Source organism: Prunus dulcis, chromosome 4, assembly GCF_902201215.1.
Source record: "Prunus dulcis chromosome 4, ALMONDv2, whole genome shotgun sequence".
Classification (NCBI taxonomy): domain Eukaryota; kingdom Viridiplantae; phylum Streptophyta; class Magnoliopsida; order Rosales; family Rosaceae; genus Prunus; species Prunus dulcis.
The window spans coordinates 20,633,856-20,651,098 of NC_047653.1; the positions used below are offsets into that span (position 1 = coordinate 20,633,856).

Genomic DNA, 17,243 nt, shown 5'->3' on the forward strand with positions numbered 1-17,243 from the left:
TCTTTTGGGTTCTTACAATAAGCATATGGTCGAATACTTGGTGGTTTACAACTTGAAATTAAAGGAATCTGATGATCATGTTCTCTCACATGAGGTAGAGTAGTTGGTGTACCAAAAATTATAGAAAAAGAATCCAACAGGGCTTGCAATTCTTGATATTGTGGTGAGGATAAATCACTTGCAAGCTTGTCCATATTTTCACCCTCTACAGCAGAGAGAATCGCTCCATAACAACACGAATGCAACAACTTGTCCAATTGATGACAAGAAATAGGATATGGAGTTTGAGGCTTAGAATTGGATAAACAAATTTTATCATTCCCCTGCCAAAACTTCATAGTTAATCTTTCAAAGTCCCATAAGATTGGACCAAGAGTTAACAACCATTGTTCCCTTAACACAATGTCACAGCCGCCCAATGATAAAGCAAACATATTGGAGGTATAGACATATTTCCTTATGGCCAAGGGTACCCCAACACAACAACTCCTACTCTGAACCTGTCCACCATCAGCTATCATGACATCACAAATATGAGACTGATCTAACTTCCAACCCAACTTCTTAACCATGCCCATATTGATGAAATTATGAGAGCTTCCAGAATCTAACAATACCACATGACAATACTTTATTAAAGCATTGAGTTTCATGGTCTTCATAGCAATATAGGTAGGAGTACCATACAAAGCATAAGTTGTGATACAACAAGCATTCACCTCAACTACCTATTCAATTTGTTGCAATTCTTGAACTATGTCCTCTTCCTCAGAGCTATTATAACCCATATCCAACAACAAGATTTGTTTCCTAGCACACTTAGGACCCCTCACAAATTTTTCATCACAATAAAAGCAAAGATTATTTTGTCGTTTATATTGGATTTCCTCAGGGGTTAATTTCTTGATAGGCATATCCTTCCTAGGAACAATTTCACTCTCAGCAAGAACTAAATCATTTTGTATAGGTAAAAGAGGCAATCTTGACTTAAAATTTCTAGAAGAATGCATAGACCTCAACTTTTGGGGTTTAGCATCCACTTCATGAGCAAAATTCATGGCCTCATGAACTGTTGCAGGACGAAGCAAGTTGATATCATGCTTGAGTTCTTCCCTTAATCCACCAATGAAACAGCTGAATCGAAAATTTGGACTAAGATCTCAGATTCGAGTTGTCAAACATTGGAATTTAGAGATATAATCCTTTAAAGAACCGGTTTGACGAACCTTAAACAGTGACTCTACAAAATCCTCAAACCCATGAGAGCCAAATTCTGCAAAGGCCCTGGTAAAATCTTCCCACTTGGACAAAGAAGAAGCATATTCCTCCCATTGATACCATTGTAAAGCCTCACGATCTAGATGGAAAGAAACCATTTTCACCTTTTTCTTATTTGGCACCGAAACATAATCAAAATACTGCTCTGCCTTGTAAACCCATTCAATCGGATCATCCCCATCGTTGAATCTAGGAAATTCCATCTTAACAAAGGGCATACGATTCTCAGAAAGAAAACCCATTTCCCTCTCACGGTGATCTCTCTCTCCCCGCCGTCGAAAGCCGTCCCCATCGTCGTCATCAGATGGATGCGAAAGGGGATGATCAGAATCTTCATGATGAGAATCAACTCAATCAAGACGATTATCAATTGACGCGAATTATCCTCAAGAAGACGTTGAATGGCTTCTAAAATGTGTTGGTTTTTGGAATTAGAGGCTTCGAGCCCAAAAACACAAGCTTCCTTTGTTATCGAATGCGTATGAACACGAGCACATGTCATACACTAAAGGAATAGCTTAGAGGATCAATGGCTTGATACTAATGATAAGACTCTATCTTTCAACCTTAGGAATTGACCAAGAACTGAGAGAATCAAAGAGTATTTCTGTATATTTCTCAACATGATCGTACAATGGCTCCCCAATTGGTAATAAAGCCACCGACGAGGTTACAACAATAATTCCCAACTAAAATTTGACACGTGGTTAACTAACTAATCAAAACTGTTTAACAGTTTGCCCCAATTCCTATCATGAGAAAAGACGTTTTCAAATATGAGAGAGAGAGAGAGAGAGAGAGAGAGAGAGAGAGAGAGAGAGATGTGAGGTAGAAAAAGAAATACAAATCTGTTAAAAGAGAGATCTTGGATGTATTGGAAAGAGAGGAAGCACGGTCTTGGTCTTGTTCTTGGTCTTGGAAGAGAGAGCCTTTATTTATTTTTATTTTTATTTTTTTCTATTCCCTCTGTTGCCAGCTTATTCTAATTTTTTATTTTAGATTTGGGCCAATATAGTATACATATATATAATTTGGAGCCCCTTTAATTGGAGGCCCATGGCCATCGCACTCTGTGCACACCCTCAGGGCCGGCCCTGCTCTTAAGAGTTCGATTGCTAAATGGGCCGAAAAAATAATTGGGGAAGTTCGATTAGCTTAGTTGCCACCAGGGAACGGCTGAAAATCCTTGAAAAAAGTGTTTGATAAGTGTACAAAAAGCATAATAGTGCGATTGATGATGTGCTATCTAGTAGAAAGTCTAATAATTCTAGCCAACAAATGTTTTATGGGTGGCCCAACTTCTCAAGAAGTTCTGAGAAAATGACACATGCAGCGCCTCCCACTACAAGTGAAAGAGTGAGCCTTCCTCCTGGAACTAACTGTGGCAATGGCAATTTCATAGCTGGGGATGAACTTGAGTACCTATCTGACCAAGACATTGCAGGAGGAAGAATTCCAAACAGCACCAACACTAACAAAAACACGAAATCAAACTTCATTCAAAATGAGTAAAAGTTATGGTTAAATGCGTCCAAAAGTACAAATATAAAAAAAAGACACTAAACTGGAAAGCTACACCACAGCATACCTCCATAAGTTCCAGCGAAGTCCAAGACTTTGAAGAATATTTCTGGGTCTAGCAAAGACAGCACAATTGGTGGAACCAACGTCATTGCGTATGGCAGAGATCGGCTCTGACCAGCCGGAAGTTTCAGCACTGAGTATTTGGAAATTGACATTGGATGTTAGATAAGCATACCTCTCTGTACAATTAGATAAGCACAGTGGCTTAAGTATATAAGCATGCATAAACATATTTACAGCGGCTTAGGAGAGAAAAAGCCCATTCTCAAAAGGATTTATGATAGAAGTAGGTAAAAATGCACAATAGGGAAAGGAAGAAAAAAAAAACTGAATTACATTTTTGTTCCACTTTGGTCCCAGCCATTTCAATTTTGTCAATTTTAGTTGTTTAATTTTCTTTAACTTAAAATCAAGTCCAAATAAAAAATGTGATTTAGCCAAAACGAAAAAAAAAGAAAGAGAAAGAAGCTACATAAGGGCTGGACGGCCAGGGGTTTTGAACTCTTAATAAGAAGCTATGAAGAGAGGAAAAAGAAAAGCGCTCTTGTTTATTTTCATTTCAATCAAATTTTTTTTCATAGAAATGAAATTTATTGAAAGAAAAAGAAGAGGAACACACAAGTGGATAAGAAATCCACAAGCAAAACGAGCAACAACAGAAAAACAGACTAAAAAACAAAGACACCAGCCAAACTACACAAAGGACTGCAACACCAGAAAGACCCAAAGAAACCAAGTTGCAAAACAAACACTTCACATCACAGCAGCAGCCATATCCCTGAATATAGTGGAGTAAGAATAGTCTTTGAAATCTGAAGTGACAGAAGCCCAGTCTTTGATCGTACATCTTCTACTAATTAAATACACATACATATTGAAAAAAGATGAATCATTAGGTGGAAGAGAAAAATGCACTCACAGTCAGAAAGGAAGTCAGAGAGACCCAAAACAAATCCGATGTACGACGTTGCAATAGCAAAAAGTGAGAACACCTCAACAATAGGCTGAAAAAAAATCAAAACAAAGTAAAAGAAAAGGAAAGGAAAATAGAACTTTATTGCTTCACATACTAACTGTTACTTCAAAGAAAGTCAAGAACAACTCTTGTGATAAACCTACTCCAACAACTTCGTTCGTAGATTGCAATTGTTGTAATGGATCCATGATCTTATCTGAGCTCATTTCAACAGTTGTGATGGTTCCTAGAATCACGGCATTCCAGACTAGAAATAAAACAAGTGGTATACTGGTGCCTAAAACAATTGCAGTCCTGAAAAATAACAAATTGATTACATACACAACATACAATATCAATAATGTATGACAATATACTAAAACAAACTATCAGACAAAATGATTATACGAGTAACGAAACCAAATGTCTAAGTCAAGGCACATATTTATACAATCTCTAATTATAAATTACTTTTAGGGTGCCATAGGCATGACAGTTCTTAAGGACCATTTATAAAATCAACCAGGTACAAAGTCAGCTTTGACCTTGGACTAATATAGACAAAGACTTATAAGCTACAACAATGATGTAGCAGGTCCTCTTTTTGAAAATATATCACGCCAGTTACTTGGAATCTAAAGTTTGAAGCACAAATGTGACATCCATATAGGCATAATACATTTCTGTGTGGAATCTGTTGGACAACTACAAGGAATTGAAGAAGTCCATGCTCGTGCGAGCAGCTGAACATTTCGGGAAAGCATTGGCTTGCAACTGAAATTCTTTTCCTTTTGACATATGGCACAATCCAAGGCACTTTGCTTGCGCTAAGGGGAGCAGTCTTATCTTAAGATTAGGTCGAATGAACGTGAACGAGATTTGAATATTCTATGAGTTCGGTCCACTTAATCATCATTTCGTGTTTTATCACATTCATCTATTTACAAAGTTATCGTGGATTCAATCTTTCATAATCCTTCACATCAAAACCATGTCACTATTTGAACACAACTTAATTAACCTTTCACTAAAGCTGAATTTCAAACTAAAAGGAAGAGATGGCTAGAAACCAAGTTCATTCTTCCGTATATGTCACGAACAACTATATTAATGAGATAAATGAATGCAATATATATGACTGTATGCATAATACATATTAGTATGTAGTGTACGTATCAATTTATGTTTGAACATAAATTTATGAGCACTATCTATGTCACAAACTTCTATATAATAGAATACTACTTATCAAAAAATTCTATTCGCAGAATGAAAACTATAAGTTCACAAGGTATTATTTGATTGCTGTTGTACTTCAAAAATATCAAATACATTGACATGGCATAAATATTATATAGGTGGTTTGTTGGTCATTTTAAATGTTAACGTTTTGATAGCCTTGTAATCACACTTGATCATGTCTATACAGTCTTCAACCTCAGCATCAAGAAAAAGTGTTATAGTTTACCATCTTACTCTTTGAGCAGGCTAGAGGCTTAAGCCCATTTCATTGGAAAGAAGTTTCTCAGGGCCTTCCGGTGTTCATCTCTAGTCTTTGTTTTATTATGGATTAGGGGGATAAAATTTGTTTTTGGAAGGATGTGTGTTGGGAATTCTCCACTAAGTATCTCTTTTCCCACCTATATAGGATTTCAATGTCTCTTCACGTGTCTTGGTAGTTTGTGTGATTTCCATTCATCGTCTGCAGGTGGAATTTTAATTTCAGGAGAAATCTGAGAGACCAAAATGTGGGGGAGTTTTCCAATCTCTCTCATTGATTTACCCTCTCTTTTTCACCTATACTTGACAGAAGAATTTCTATTCTTGAGTCTTACGGTAGTTTTTGTTGCAAGTTCATAACCCTTTAACTGAGGATCACTGTCTCTATTTTCAGTCCATCTGTCCTACAGGACCAGGGTGCATCCCAAGGTCCAATTTTTGACTTGGGTTGTTGCCCATGGAAGGGTTGACACCTGTGAGGTTCTTCAATGTTAAGGGTATACTTTTTCTCTCCCCACATTGGTGTATATTGTGCAAAAGGGCGGCAGAAAGCAATGACCATATTTTCTTATTGCTCAATGGCTTTAAGTTTGCGGCACAATCTTCTTCAGGTTGCTAGGTTAAATTGAATGTTAAGTCTTTGTTTGCTGAGAGATTTTGTGCTTTTGGTGGTGGAGAGAAGGCTAAGGTTTTGTGGAGATGCAGTGTACTGTAAATGTTTTTGTGTTTTGGATGGAAAGGAACAGAGTTTAAGACAAGCTAGGGAAGACAATGAACAAGCTTAGGGATCATTCAGATTATGGGCCTGTCTTTGACTTCAGTTTCCTCTGTGTTCCGAGACTGACCATTTTTTTATTTATATATGGATTAGGAAGCAGCTGTTTCACCTTACTTGTATGCATGCATTTTTGGTACCTGGATTTTTTTTAGGCTGAGGGTAGCATCGTTTATGGACTTTGATTGTAACTCTACATTAGTATTAATTCATACAAAAATCAAATTATCACCTTACTTTTGACAGGTCTCCTTCAAGATTCGTACAAAGAACAGGCACAACATTCTGGAGAAGGTATATACAAAATGTTAAAGAGTTGCTTTACTATTGAATGACTATATAAGTTGGTGATGTTACCTGGTAAACAAACGACAGAACAATTATGGGTATACTCATGGGAACAGCTTGAAAGTTGGCTTTCAAAAGAACATCCCATTGTAGGTATCCACTTGCGACGGCCTAAGAAAGAAAGCAATGTTCATTTATTGTTGCATGCCCGATATTGATGCATAGAACATCATTTAAGCAACTCCCACCACTTAAAACATCATTTTGTCAGCTCTATTTGATGCATGAAAAATACTGCACACTTGTGTACGCAACACAGTATGCAGAAAAATAGAATTGTGCTTGACAATGCATATGAGACAAAGCAAATTTTCCAATAACAAGATGTTAGGATCACAATGAAATGGTTTTGACTTTCCTGCTTCTTTTGATGCCAGACTGGTTCTAAATCATAATTCAAAATGTATATAAAGCCTATCAGAAAATAAACTGACGAGGAATACATATTTACAATATGGCTCACCAAAATGAAACAAGTCTGGTTTATTACTCTCCATAATAAGTTACAAATAAAAGCAGTCTTGTTTCACCAAAAATTGAAAAATAAAAGCAGTCTTTTTGTTTAACTTTTCGAAATTCTTTTGCATCTCTTCCATAATATCTATGTATCACAGTTCACAAAAATTAATAGGATAAATATTCTAATGACTACTGTGCAGACATAATTTTGGTCAAAATTGGACTGGAGCAGAGAATCTGTACTCTGGAGCAATAACACTTAAAATCATGCAAGTCCTGAAAGAGAGAGAGAGAGAGAGAGAGAGAGAGAGACTTACTACTAGAGCAGCAAAAGATATGATAATTCCAAATACCAGAACCCCATTAACAGCACCAACGAAGCGTTGACTACATGTGAAGATAAGTTTACAGTCAAACTCAAATCTCAACTGGAGAGAGAGAGAGAGAGAGAGAGAGAGAGAGAGAGAGAGAGAGAGAGGAGCTACAAAAATTCATCATATTTCAGTTCTCTTTGGAACCTTAGCATGCCACTGTCGTTAGCTTGGTATACATATGGCCTCTAATTTCCATTCCATACGTATCTGAAAGGTTACAAAATGCAAGGTGTGGTTGCACTGATATTTTTCCCTCGAATTGTCTGTCCGTCTCTCCATGTGTAGGATAAGGCTCCACATAAGGGAGGGGATTAGTTATCAATACTTAATTATTGGCTCATTCCCTAACAGCTTAAGCTTTTGGAAACCAACGGTTGTCTAATAAATGTAGGTAATACATTCTCAAATTTCCTCTGGAAACAAATTTCCAGTTTGAAATTGGCTTTCATTCTGTTAGATGGTAAAGTCGTATACTATGTGAGAAAAAGTTCAAGGTACTGCAAGGATGGCACAGACACGCAATATATTTCATAGGCACACACTGTTGCTCATTCATGCACATGATCAGTCTCCCATACACACACAAACACGCATTTAAAATTATCCAGTACAATGACATCATAACCTTGATCAGACATGTAGCATAACTTCCTATTTAGCTAATGATCAGCATTCTCGACGACCAGTCATCTTAATAGAAAGAGCGAGTGATGCAGGACGCATAGGACCTAAATTTATTAGCTTCCTAAGGTAATTGTTAGTTTCCTAGATTCTCTAGTTTTCCCAATTCTAGTAGGATTTCTACTTTTCCAGATTTCCAGATTTCTAGTTTTAAGTTTCCTATTTTATTTGGGTTAGGATTTCTGTTTAAGCAAGGGATTTTTATCCTATTATGTCTAGGTTTTAGTTTCCTATAAATAACCCCATGTAATTCTTTAAAATTCAGATTTGAATGTTGAGTAAACCTTTTCCTAGAACTCTCTGATTTCGTCCCTTCGATCTATATTTCTTCTCCTTGATCTCCGATATTCTTCTTTGTTCTACTGTTTCTGTCCTTTATCTCGTTTTTTTGATCTCTATTTCTTCTCCTCGGTCTCTTATGTTCTTCTCTGTTCTATTGTTTAAGTGCTTAATCTAACACCTACGGGCTGTACTACATCACCGAGACCCACGGTTAACTCAGCCTATAGTCTACTAACAGTACAGGATTGCCGTATTATTACTAGAACAAGATTGGTTTACTTTAATATACTTAGTTTACAAAAACGATAAGATAAGTGTAAAGATGAACCTTCCAAAGTAGCATATGCCTCCCAACAGCAAAGAAAATATTGTTGCACTTTCCCATCTGCAACCATAATGCTGCCATCAACACCTAACAAATGTAGAAGTATAATTCGAATATAAAATGGACAATTGTTACTCATAAAATTGAGATGTGAAACAGCAAAAGTTGGTGCAACAATTGGGCACATTGGAAATGCTACAAATTGGTCCTTACAAGGGAATTCCGAGAAAATTTGTCATAATTTCTGAAGAACGAGCTACATAGGCAACAAGAAGTGCATAGTGTATAAAAATGTATGACCAACTGCAGGATAATGAAAGTTGCTATCAGAAACTGATTAAGAAAATCACACATAAAATTGTACTATAATAGGCCATAATGACAGACCATGTTTACATAATTAGTGGTGCACAAAATAATAAAAGAGAATATTGAATAAACTATCTAAAACATTTAAAAGAAGCACAATAGATAATTTATTTTCTAGTTAGAATAAGGCAGAATGATTTTCCCCTTTGATTGAATGGTATATAAACTGACTACAAGGTTACAAATAAGGAAGGTACAAAAGTCAACTATACTAAATGCAATTAATATACAGCTAATTAATTAATTAGCCTATTCTAGTCTTCATGCCAACATTGGGTTTTGTATAACTTTCAAATCTCACAATTCCACATTTCTTATCAAGTACCTAAATTTGGCTACGAAAAGATGAACCTTAAATGGATCCAAAATACAATTCACAATCTGTCCAGCTTTAGCTGTAATGTTTGCATTAGAGTTTTCTTTGTGAAATTTAGCATTCATTTTAGCATCTGATAAAAAAAAATGTAGGTAAAAAAAGAGCCCCACCATGGTTTCTAAATAGAGTTAGATATCTCTTGTTGTTAAAGGACATTTCTGAGTGACTCTCTCACTCACCATTGGTATTTTATCCCATCTAGTTTCTTGAATTCCATATTTCAATTGTTTTTCTTTTTCCTAATCACGGCACATGCCATATTGATTCCCTTTCCACCAGAAATCTCCACAACCAATTACTCATCCTTCGTCCACTTTCGACCAAATTACCTTTCCTCCCCTATTACTAGGCCATAGAAAACCCCTCATAAGGTGCTCCACTTTCCTAGAAATTCCTTTCAGAACTTGAATGCTTTCCAGTATTGGTTCTAATAAATCAAGTCGGTCTCCTCCGGAAAGGGATACCTTCATTCCAACTTTAAAATCTTTCTTTATCCTTTTCCACCACCACATTCCAAACAATTTCAGCTCTAGGATTGCCACCCAAATAGAAAGCACCTCCCTTTCTCTCAACTTGTGCAATTAGTTTTGCAATGGGCGTGGGCTTATCAATCAACCCAAGTACACAAGATGAAGAACAAAAAAAAAAAAAAAAAACTGAAGATGAAATCCGTTTCTATGTTGAAACGATCAAGTGACTCCAAAAATATCCTTGATCTTCTCCCTCACAATCGAATCCACGGCTTACCGTGGTCTTCTTCTGACAGCAATCCCATAAAGCCCAGATTCATGCTGCTTCCCCTGGCTTCTTCTACAACACCAGTGTGCATAAAGCAGATTCCAGCTGTTGGTTCCAATATCTGGATTTCATATTTTAAATGACTCACCAAAAGAGGACAGAAACTTCAAAGGATATCGACCAAAACGACCTCTCTCAATAATATGTTGGTGAAACAAGTTGCCACACCAACACCTAAATTATGTCAGCAACATAGAAGAAGGCTATACCATCAGAACCAAAGTTAGATAGATTACATTTGAAAGCAAAGAAGGTAACACTGATTTAAAATAAAATTTTAAAAAGGCTAATGCACTATCTTCATTGTTTTAAAAAAATATATAGTAATTCCAAAGTATTCAGGGCAAAATGAAAAAATCCAAAGTAATGCATTTTGCAGTCAACAATAAGCTGTATAAATACTTTATAATCTACAAGAATATCACCTTACCACACAATTTGAACTCCCACACTCCCTACAGTCCTCATGGCCATTGATACCTGAAATGGGTCACCAGACAAACGGACAATGTTACAATTTATATGTTATGGATGCATTCGACAGCCTAAAACTTTTTCTTGGAAAAACACAATTGATATAAATATAAATATTTTATGTTGTTACATGTGATTTGCTTCAGAAAAGGAGACCAAACTGTTTTTTCTTCCTCCTAGTTGGTGTCTTAAGTGTTTAGTGCATGTAGGAAAAGAAAGACAGAAAATATAATCCTACTTTTAAATCTGCAATGCAACTACGGACAATACTTGTGCAAAGAAGACTAAGAAATTAAATACCAGTGAGACACCACCAGAACCCAGTTGACACATAGTGTTTACATTTACTTCGGCTATTAGCAGCCCCGTTACAACCTGCCATTGACGAATCACACGTACATAAGAAAAGGGAAATATAAAACTGGAAAAATTGTGTTGAATGTGAAACGAAACGAGTTAGCAACGGCCTAAGTGATAATGTAGAGTGAAAAAACAGAGAGTTACAAAATGAATGCATCAGCTGAGGTGGGTTAGCAACACAACACTTACCATGTAAATCCAACAGAGTACGCAGGTGATTGCAGAGGCCAGAAATCCGGATTCTTGCGTCACTGCAGGGATTGCAAGGATCCCAGCACCGATCTACAATACAAATATCATATGGAATTCAATACCAACTGTCAACTGTCAACTGTCAACAATTCCTTCATCTAAAGTCAGCATTTTAGGATTGACAATCGGCATTCCAATAGCACTAACTAAGTATAGTAATACTAAAAGAAACGAAAGAAAAGAAAAACGAGGAAAGAAGAGTTGCATACCGTAGTCCCTGCGACGAGGAAAATGGCGCTGGGTAGACTTCCTGCATGTATAAATCAATTAAAAATAATAATAATAATAAGCCAATGAATAGAAAAATAATAATAATAAGTGAGTGACCAGACCAGCTTCTCTCTTCAAGGTGGCTTGGTTGAGATTGGAAAACAGCCTGTCAAACTCGAATTCCGTCTCGGTCTCAGACTCAGAGGGTTGAAGTTGAGATTCTTTCTGCGACTGCGGGAGGCATTTGGTAAGCAGTTTTCTTGGACTTGGAGGAGGAGTTGTTGGAGTATTTGAGAAATGGCTCTTGCTCTTGCTCCTCCTCGTCCTCCTCTTTCCATTTCTGCAATTAAGTGGGAGTGGATGAGCAGAAGAATGCAGCAATCTTCTTGACGACCACGAACACGGAATTACAACGCAACAAGAAGAACAGAATGCTGCCGCCATTTTTTTTTTTCTTTCTGTTTTTGGGTTATAGATGGATAGACATAGTCATAGTCTCATAGAGAGGGAGAGGGTCCAGGTAGCAACACAGCCAAGCAAAAATAAAGCAACGCTTGACTGAGTCTCACTCACTTCCCTCCGTCTCCATCCATTCATTCATCATCAGACGTGATTTTCTTTTTCTTTTTCTTTTTCGTTTATTTGACATATGAGGTTAAGAGCATCTCTAATAGCATCTCCAAATTAAATTATTATTTTATTATATTTTAGTGTTGATTTATTTTTAATTAAAAAGAAAAAAAGAATAAAAAATAAAATATTCATTTGATATTTTTATTTTAGGATGTCAAAAATAACATCTCAACCTCCACCAGCCTTCATTCCACATCAGCTTTGACATATCGGTTAGAGTGATGTGAGATATTATTTCTAGCCGTTAAATGTCTATGTGGCACTTTTAACACATAAGTTGAAGATGCATAAATCACTTTAGTCACGTCATAAAAAAATAATAATAATTAAAGATCACCTTTTTTTTTTCTTTTTTTTGGAAAAAATAACCTTAGTAGGCTTATTTTCACAAATGATTCTTGAGGTTCAAGAACTTTAATTTGGAGAAAAGACCTTAATAAGAAGATAAATTATAAAGGAGTGTGGATCCTTCCTCGGAGCAGATATTTCTACTTCTTGCAAATCACAACACATACGCAAATTCCAAAAAAAACAAAAACAAAAAAAAAAATTTATGCTCATGTCAAACTATGATTGGCATGTTAGTAGTTCCTGCTCACGAAGGAGACAAGTATTTTCCTTCTCAATAACGCTTGAAAATGCTCAAAATCTAATATATTTAGTCATGACTAGTAACCCTCAATGTGAAATTCTATATTCTCAACCTATAATAGTTGGAATGAATTGCATTAAATAATACGAACATTATTGCAACTTTCTCTGTGAGTGAGGGAGTAAGTCACTCAATTGACTGGGAAAATTGGGAGGATGAGCCACGAGCACTTCTCGAAGCAGGTTCTGTATACCAGTTATTTTCTTCACGAGTGAGAAAGTTGGCCTCTGCAATAAAATTCCAAGGAAAAATACCATGATTTAGACAAGCCTTGATATATCTCAAAAAAATCTTTATATAATAATTTTCCAATTCTTTCAATCAAGCCTAAAATTATTCCAACAAAATAGGCAATCTAAAACTTTAGGCAACGTTCCATCAAGTGATGACTGACTTTCCCATTTCATGATTGTCCATGATTAGCTGGGAGGAGGTTTTATAGCTATTGGATAAATAAATTATTCAAACGACAGCACGGGAACTAGCAATTATAGCATTCGTCAACAATTACTTCTTTGTTATCTTTTATTTTCAGCTCAGCAATTCGTAATAAACATGCTTCTGGTGAATTTCTTTTACATCATGATAGCTAGTTAATACTCTTGACACAACCATGTTGTAAAAACATCAGATACAGTGCAAAAGACTGACCTGACAAAAACACATCTCTATATTCATCGTCATCATAAACGAATTGGGGAGGATCTGGAGAACCAATCCCAACAATAGTGCTTCCACTGCATCAACAATATTGCGAAAAATGGAAATGATGCAAATGTCAAACGAGTTTGTATCAGTAACAATATTACATGGCAATATATGTTCTTCATGCAAAACGTTTTTGCACAATGGTTTTCACTGTGGGCCATTTCACCATAAAACCCTGTTACAGATGAGGGGAGACTAGGGATACTTTTTCATCACCCATCAGCCTGTCAGCTTTGGCGTTTTAATGAAATAACGATAAAAGCAAGAGTTTAACTGAATATTCCATTAAGTGCTACAATGGATGTACCTTCCAGACATAAAAACAGCACCATATTGTCCACGGCTTGCTGCAAGTACACGCTGTTTTAATCTTTTAAGAGATGGAAGAACTTCAAACGCTGGAGGTTCTGCAAATAAACACATATAAAAAGTTTGTAAATGGAGTGCTTTTTAGATAAAAGGATGGAACTGTAGCAGTCCAATACTTTATGACCCTGTTGAGAACCAAGACCTACTCTTGAAAACAAGCAAGGTTTCTCTAGTTCTGTAACAATGTCAATCCGGTACGAAGTTCTATGCAATATATTTTAACAACCATCACATATGGAAGATTGTTTAACACATAATGACTATAATTTGAATGTGTAAAACACTTCTAGATATAAAACAGTTGAAAGGCAATCAAACACAATGCCTTAGATGAACCTCTCTGGTCATAGATAAACCTCTCTGTTCAGGTATGCATACCTAAATCATTGATGCAAACATCCTGTGATATTCCATTCCTTGAAATTTTCTCCAGCAAAGTTACAGGATCAGACTTACTAGTTCTATCCAATTGAAGGCGCTGAAATTGTTTTTTCAAAAAAAAAAAAATTCTTAAAAGATATGGTTGCAATATATTGACGCAGATTATTATTAATCCATTCACTATATTTAAATATGCAATACCTTGTAAACTTCAGCCGTTGAACATGCCTGTTGGGGCTTTATAAGAACCATTGGAAGGTCCAATGGTAGCGGTGGAGGGATATTTTGAACAACCTGGACATCCAAAACCAGAGCTGAAATTTAAACTCTCATAGAACTATCAGACATTTTGAGGACAGGCACATATATGGTACAAAAATGCACCCGCATGTGTCAAATTGTTCTGTACATGTTGGATAGATTGTTCCATACACTTTCTAGGGGTGGAAACAATTATGAATATTTTTGCAGAGCCATCATCTGAAATGATGTAGACCGACAGACACACAATAAGAAACAGATGAAGTTCTATCTTTGTAATAAATAGACATACCTCACCTCGACCAGTACAATAGGCTGCTCCTTGAGAGAAAAAGAAGGGAACATCTGAACCAATCTCACTCGACCATTCTTGGAGTTCCTTCTCAGTGGCAAGAAACCCATTAAACTGATTTGCTGCCCATAGTGCAGTCGCAGCATTGCTGCTTCCACCACCCAGCCCTGCTCCTGTGGGCACCTTCTTGTCAAGATGAATCTGCCAAAAATAATTTACATACAAAATATGTATATTTAGTTACAGCACCTAATGCTGATTAAATTCAAAGAGATGTCATGTTAACATTCAAAATCTTCTCAATCACCTAAGCATCTATTCTTACCCAAAAGAAATTGTTGCTACCAGTCTTCTTCCTGTAAAGGTTAAGGGCCTTAATAATCTGCAGAAAGAAGGTTTCCAATCACAATGTCCCAAGATTAAGAACAACAGTCAAAAAAGAAGAAAAAAAACAGTGCCTTACCAAATTTCTATCATCAAGGGGGACCCCAGGCACATTGGTTGACAAACGATCTTGAGCTTTTGAGGGTGACAAAGAAAACTTAATTACATCTCCAAGGCTTATTACCTAGTCAAGATACCAGGAGACATTTGGGGAGTAAGAGATGTATGTATATATAGAATACAAATGATGTGAACTTAATAACAGAAGAAGCAGTGCATAAAAATTCGACTTCCAGATTTTATTACAAAAGATCACGTAAGCAGCAAATAGTTATAAATTTGGATGGACTCACGTGAAAGAGAGATGCCAAATCATGAAACCCATCTTCCCTTTTGTTAGTTATTCTCAAGAAAACATTTATCTGCACAAGAAAGGTTTGCCAAATTCAACACAAATTGGAAAACCCAGTTGCCAGAAAATGCAAGAAGAAGCCCCATAATGACTTACCTTGCAAGGTGAGAATAGAGTGAGCCTTGAAACCGGAGCGGCTTCCTTGTCCACCTCATCTGCCAGCTTGTTTATCCTTTCATCAGGATTGTACACTATCTAGTCACCAAGCAACCCAAAATTTAACAATCAAACAAGCATTTATATGCAGCGAATTGAAAGCCCAATGAAATAAAAACATAGAAACAACAAAAACTCAAGAGAGTCCAATTTGAATTTGAAGCATAACAAAGAATTGAGATTGAAGTACAACCTCTACTTGTTTTCTGGCAGAAACCATGAGTCTGACAAATGGGGTCCTTTGATTTCTAGACTTTGAGTCAAAAAAAGAGGACCCATGTGACCTGAACGAAGAGAGACTGCGATTTTCAATAATATTGGGAGAAGGGTGGAAGATGGGGCTATGGCAGAGAAAATGAGAGGAAGTCATAGTTCCAGAGTGCACAGAAACGCTGTGCGAGACTTGAAGAGCTTGCCTGAAGCTTTGAGTGTTTAGTCTTTTGAATATATGTGGTATTTACTTGTATCTTCAGGAACAAAAGGTATCAATTTCTTCACACATTTTGCTACTCCTCCTTGTCCTGTTCAGAAATGGGTTTGGGGGGATTACGAAAATGAAAACACTCGATTCGAACGACAGCACAAAAAAAAAAAAGGAGTCAAGTGTATTTGTGGGACAAATGCGGAAAGCGTCAAATCCCAATTGGCAATGCCTGCTCATACCCAATTTTTCATTCGCTTTAGGCGAATAATTAACTTTTTTCAAAACTAGGAAAGGCAATGGTCATCTTTTCCTTTTCTACTTGGTCAATTATGGTTCTAGTTTCATCAGTTTCAATTCAACCATTAACGGTATAGCTACCTTCCTCTTTTGCCTTTCCATTCTTATCTTTTCCATTCATTTTGTGTCACGTGTATTCTGATTACACTTATATTTGTGTATTTATGGTATATTGAACACCTCTAAGGAAAGAGGGAAAAGAGTAGGCAAACTTCATTTACCTTACCTTTCGACGAAAAAAAAAAAAAACCTCATTTACCTTGCCACATCAATATTTTCATGCTCTAAGGGGGGAGTTTTTATCAAAAATAGCCAAAAATTAACCCCTGAAATCATAAATGTCAGTTTTTTAAAAAAACTTTCAAATATAACCAAAAACTCACTTAAATTGACCCAAATGCCCTCTAAATTAAAACATAACCAAAAAGCATGCTCTTCCAAGCCGTAACCTACTGAGCACAAGCCTCACTCTCCACCCAGCCTACCCTCAAACACAAGGACACTGCCCCTTGCCAATCACCCTTAATGGAAAGCAAAGTTAATACAGGCAAGTTTGTGTTGTGGGAAGATAGTCTATGAACAGCGAGGGCCTTGCAATTTTTCTAGACCTCTTGTGCTGAGGGAAGGCAACAACACATATGATGGTTTGCAAGAAAGTTTAACCCCCGATATCATATGCAGACTAGCAGTATTTATGATACGGATTTTGCAAGAAATTTCAACATTTTTTCTCAATTAAAAATTATTATGTCAAGAAACTGACTTTAACTTTTTTTATTTTAAAAAACTCCCAAACCCACCGAATCAGTGGTGGAGCCACTCCTAGACCTGGAGTGGCCCTGGCCCCCAATATTTTTATCACTTCTTTATTATA

General features: G+C 36.5%; 2 protein-coding genes across 7 annotated transcripts; both read right to left on the minus strand.

Annotated features, from left to right (window-relative positions):
* Positions 1-2,411: 2,411 nt before the first annotated feature.
* On the minus strand, positions 2,412-12,019 carry LOC117626264 (tyrosine-specific transport protein). Of its 5 annotated transcripts, XM_034357931.1 has the most exons (14): positions 11,523-12,019; positions 11,400-11,440; positions 11,128-11,220; positions 10,879-10,953; positions 10,535-10,584; positions 8,775-8,864; positions 8,565-8,621; positions 7,217-7,286; positions 6,450-6,551; positions 6,325-6,377; positions 3,982-4,132; positions 3,782-3,866; positions 2,867-2,995; positions 2,412-2,749 (listed from the first exon to the last, which is right to left on the minus strand). In XM_034357931.1, the coding sequence occupies exons 1-14, from the start codon at positions 11,842-11,844 to the stop codon at positions 2,562-2,564; spliced, it is 1,506 nt and encodes a 501-aa protein (XP_034213822.1). In that variant the 5' UTR covers positions 11,845-12,019; the 3' UTR covers positions 2,412-2,561. The 5 variants fall into 5 exon arrangements, with proteins under 5 accessions (XP_034213822.1, XP_034213825.1, XP_034213824.1 ...); XM_034357934.1 differs by lacking the exon at positions 10,879-10,953; XM_034357933.1 differs by lacking the exon at positions 3,782-3,866 and having other exon boundaries at positions 3,933-4,132.
* A 555-nt stretch (positions 12,020-12,574) lies between these two features.
* Positions 12,575-16,332, minus strand: LOC117626769 (4-diphosphocytidyl-2-C-methyl-D-erythritol kinase, chloroplastic). Of its 2 annotated transcripts, XM_034358606.1 has the most exons (11): positions 15,842-16,328; positions 15,589-15,687; positions 15,434-15,502; positions 15,160-15,264; positions 15,022-15,078; positions 14,697-14,897; positions 14,345-14,437; positions 14,141-14,240; positions 13,701-13,800; positions 13,337-13,422; positions 12,575-12,912 (listed from the first exon to the last, which is right to left on the minus strand). In XM_034358606.1, exons 1-11 carry the CDS (start codon positions 16,016-16,018, stop codon positions 12,812-12,814), a joined length of 1,188 nt encoding a protein of 395 aa, XP_034214497.1. In that variant the 5' UTR covers positions 16,019-16,328; the 3' UTR covers positions 12,575-12,811. The 2 variants fall into 2 exon arrangements, with proteins under 2 accessions (XP_034214497.1, XP_034214498.1); XM_034358607.1 differs by lacking the exon at positions 13,337-13,422 and having other exon boundaries at positions 15,842-16,332.
* Between the last annotated feature and the right edge of the window lie 911 nt (positions 16,333-17,243).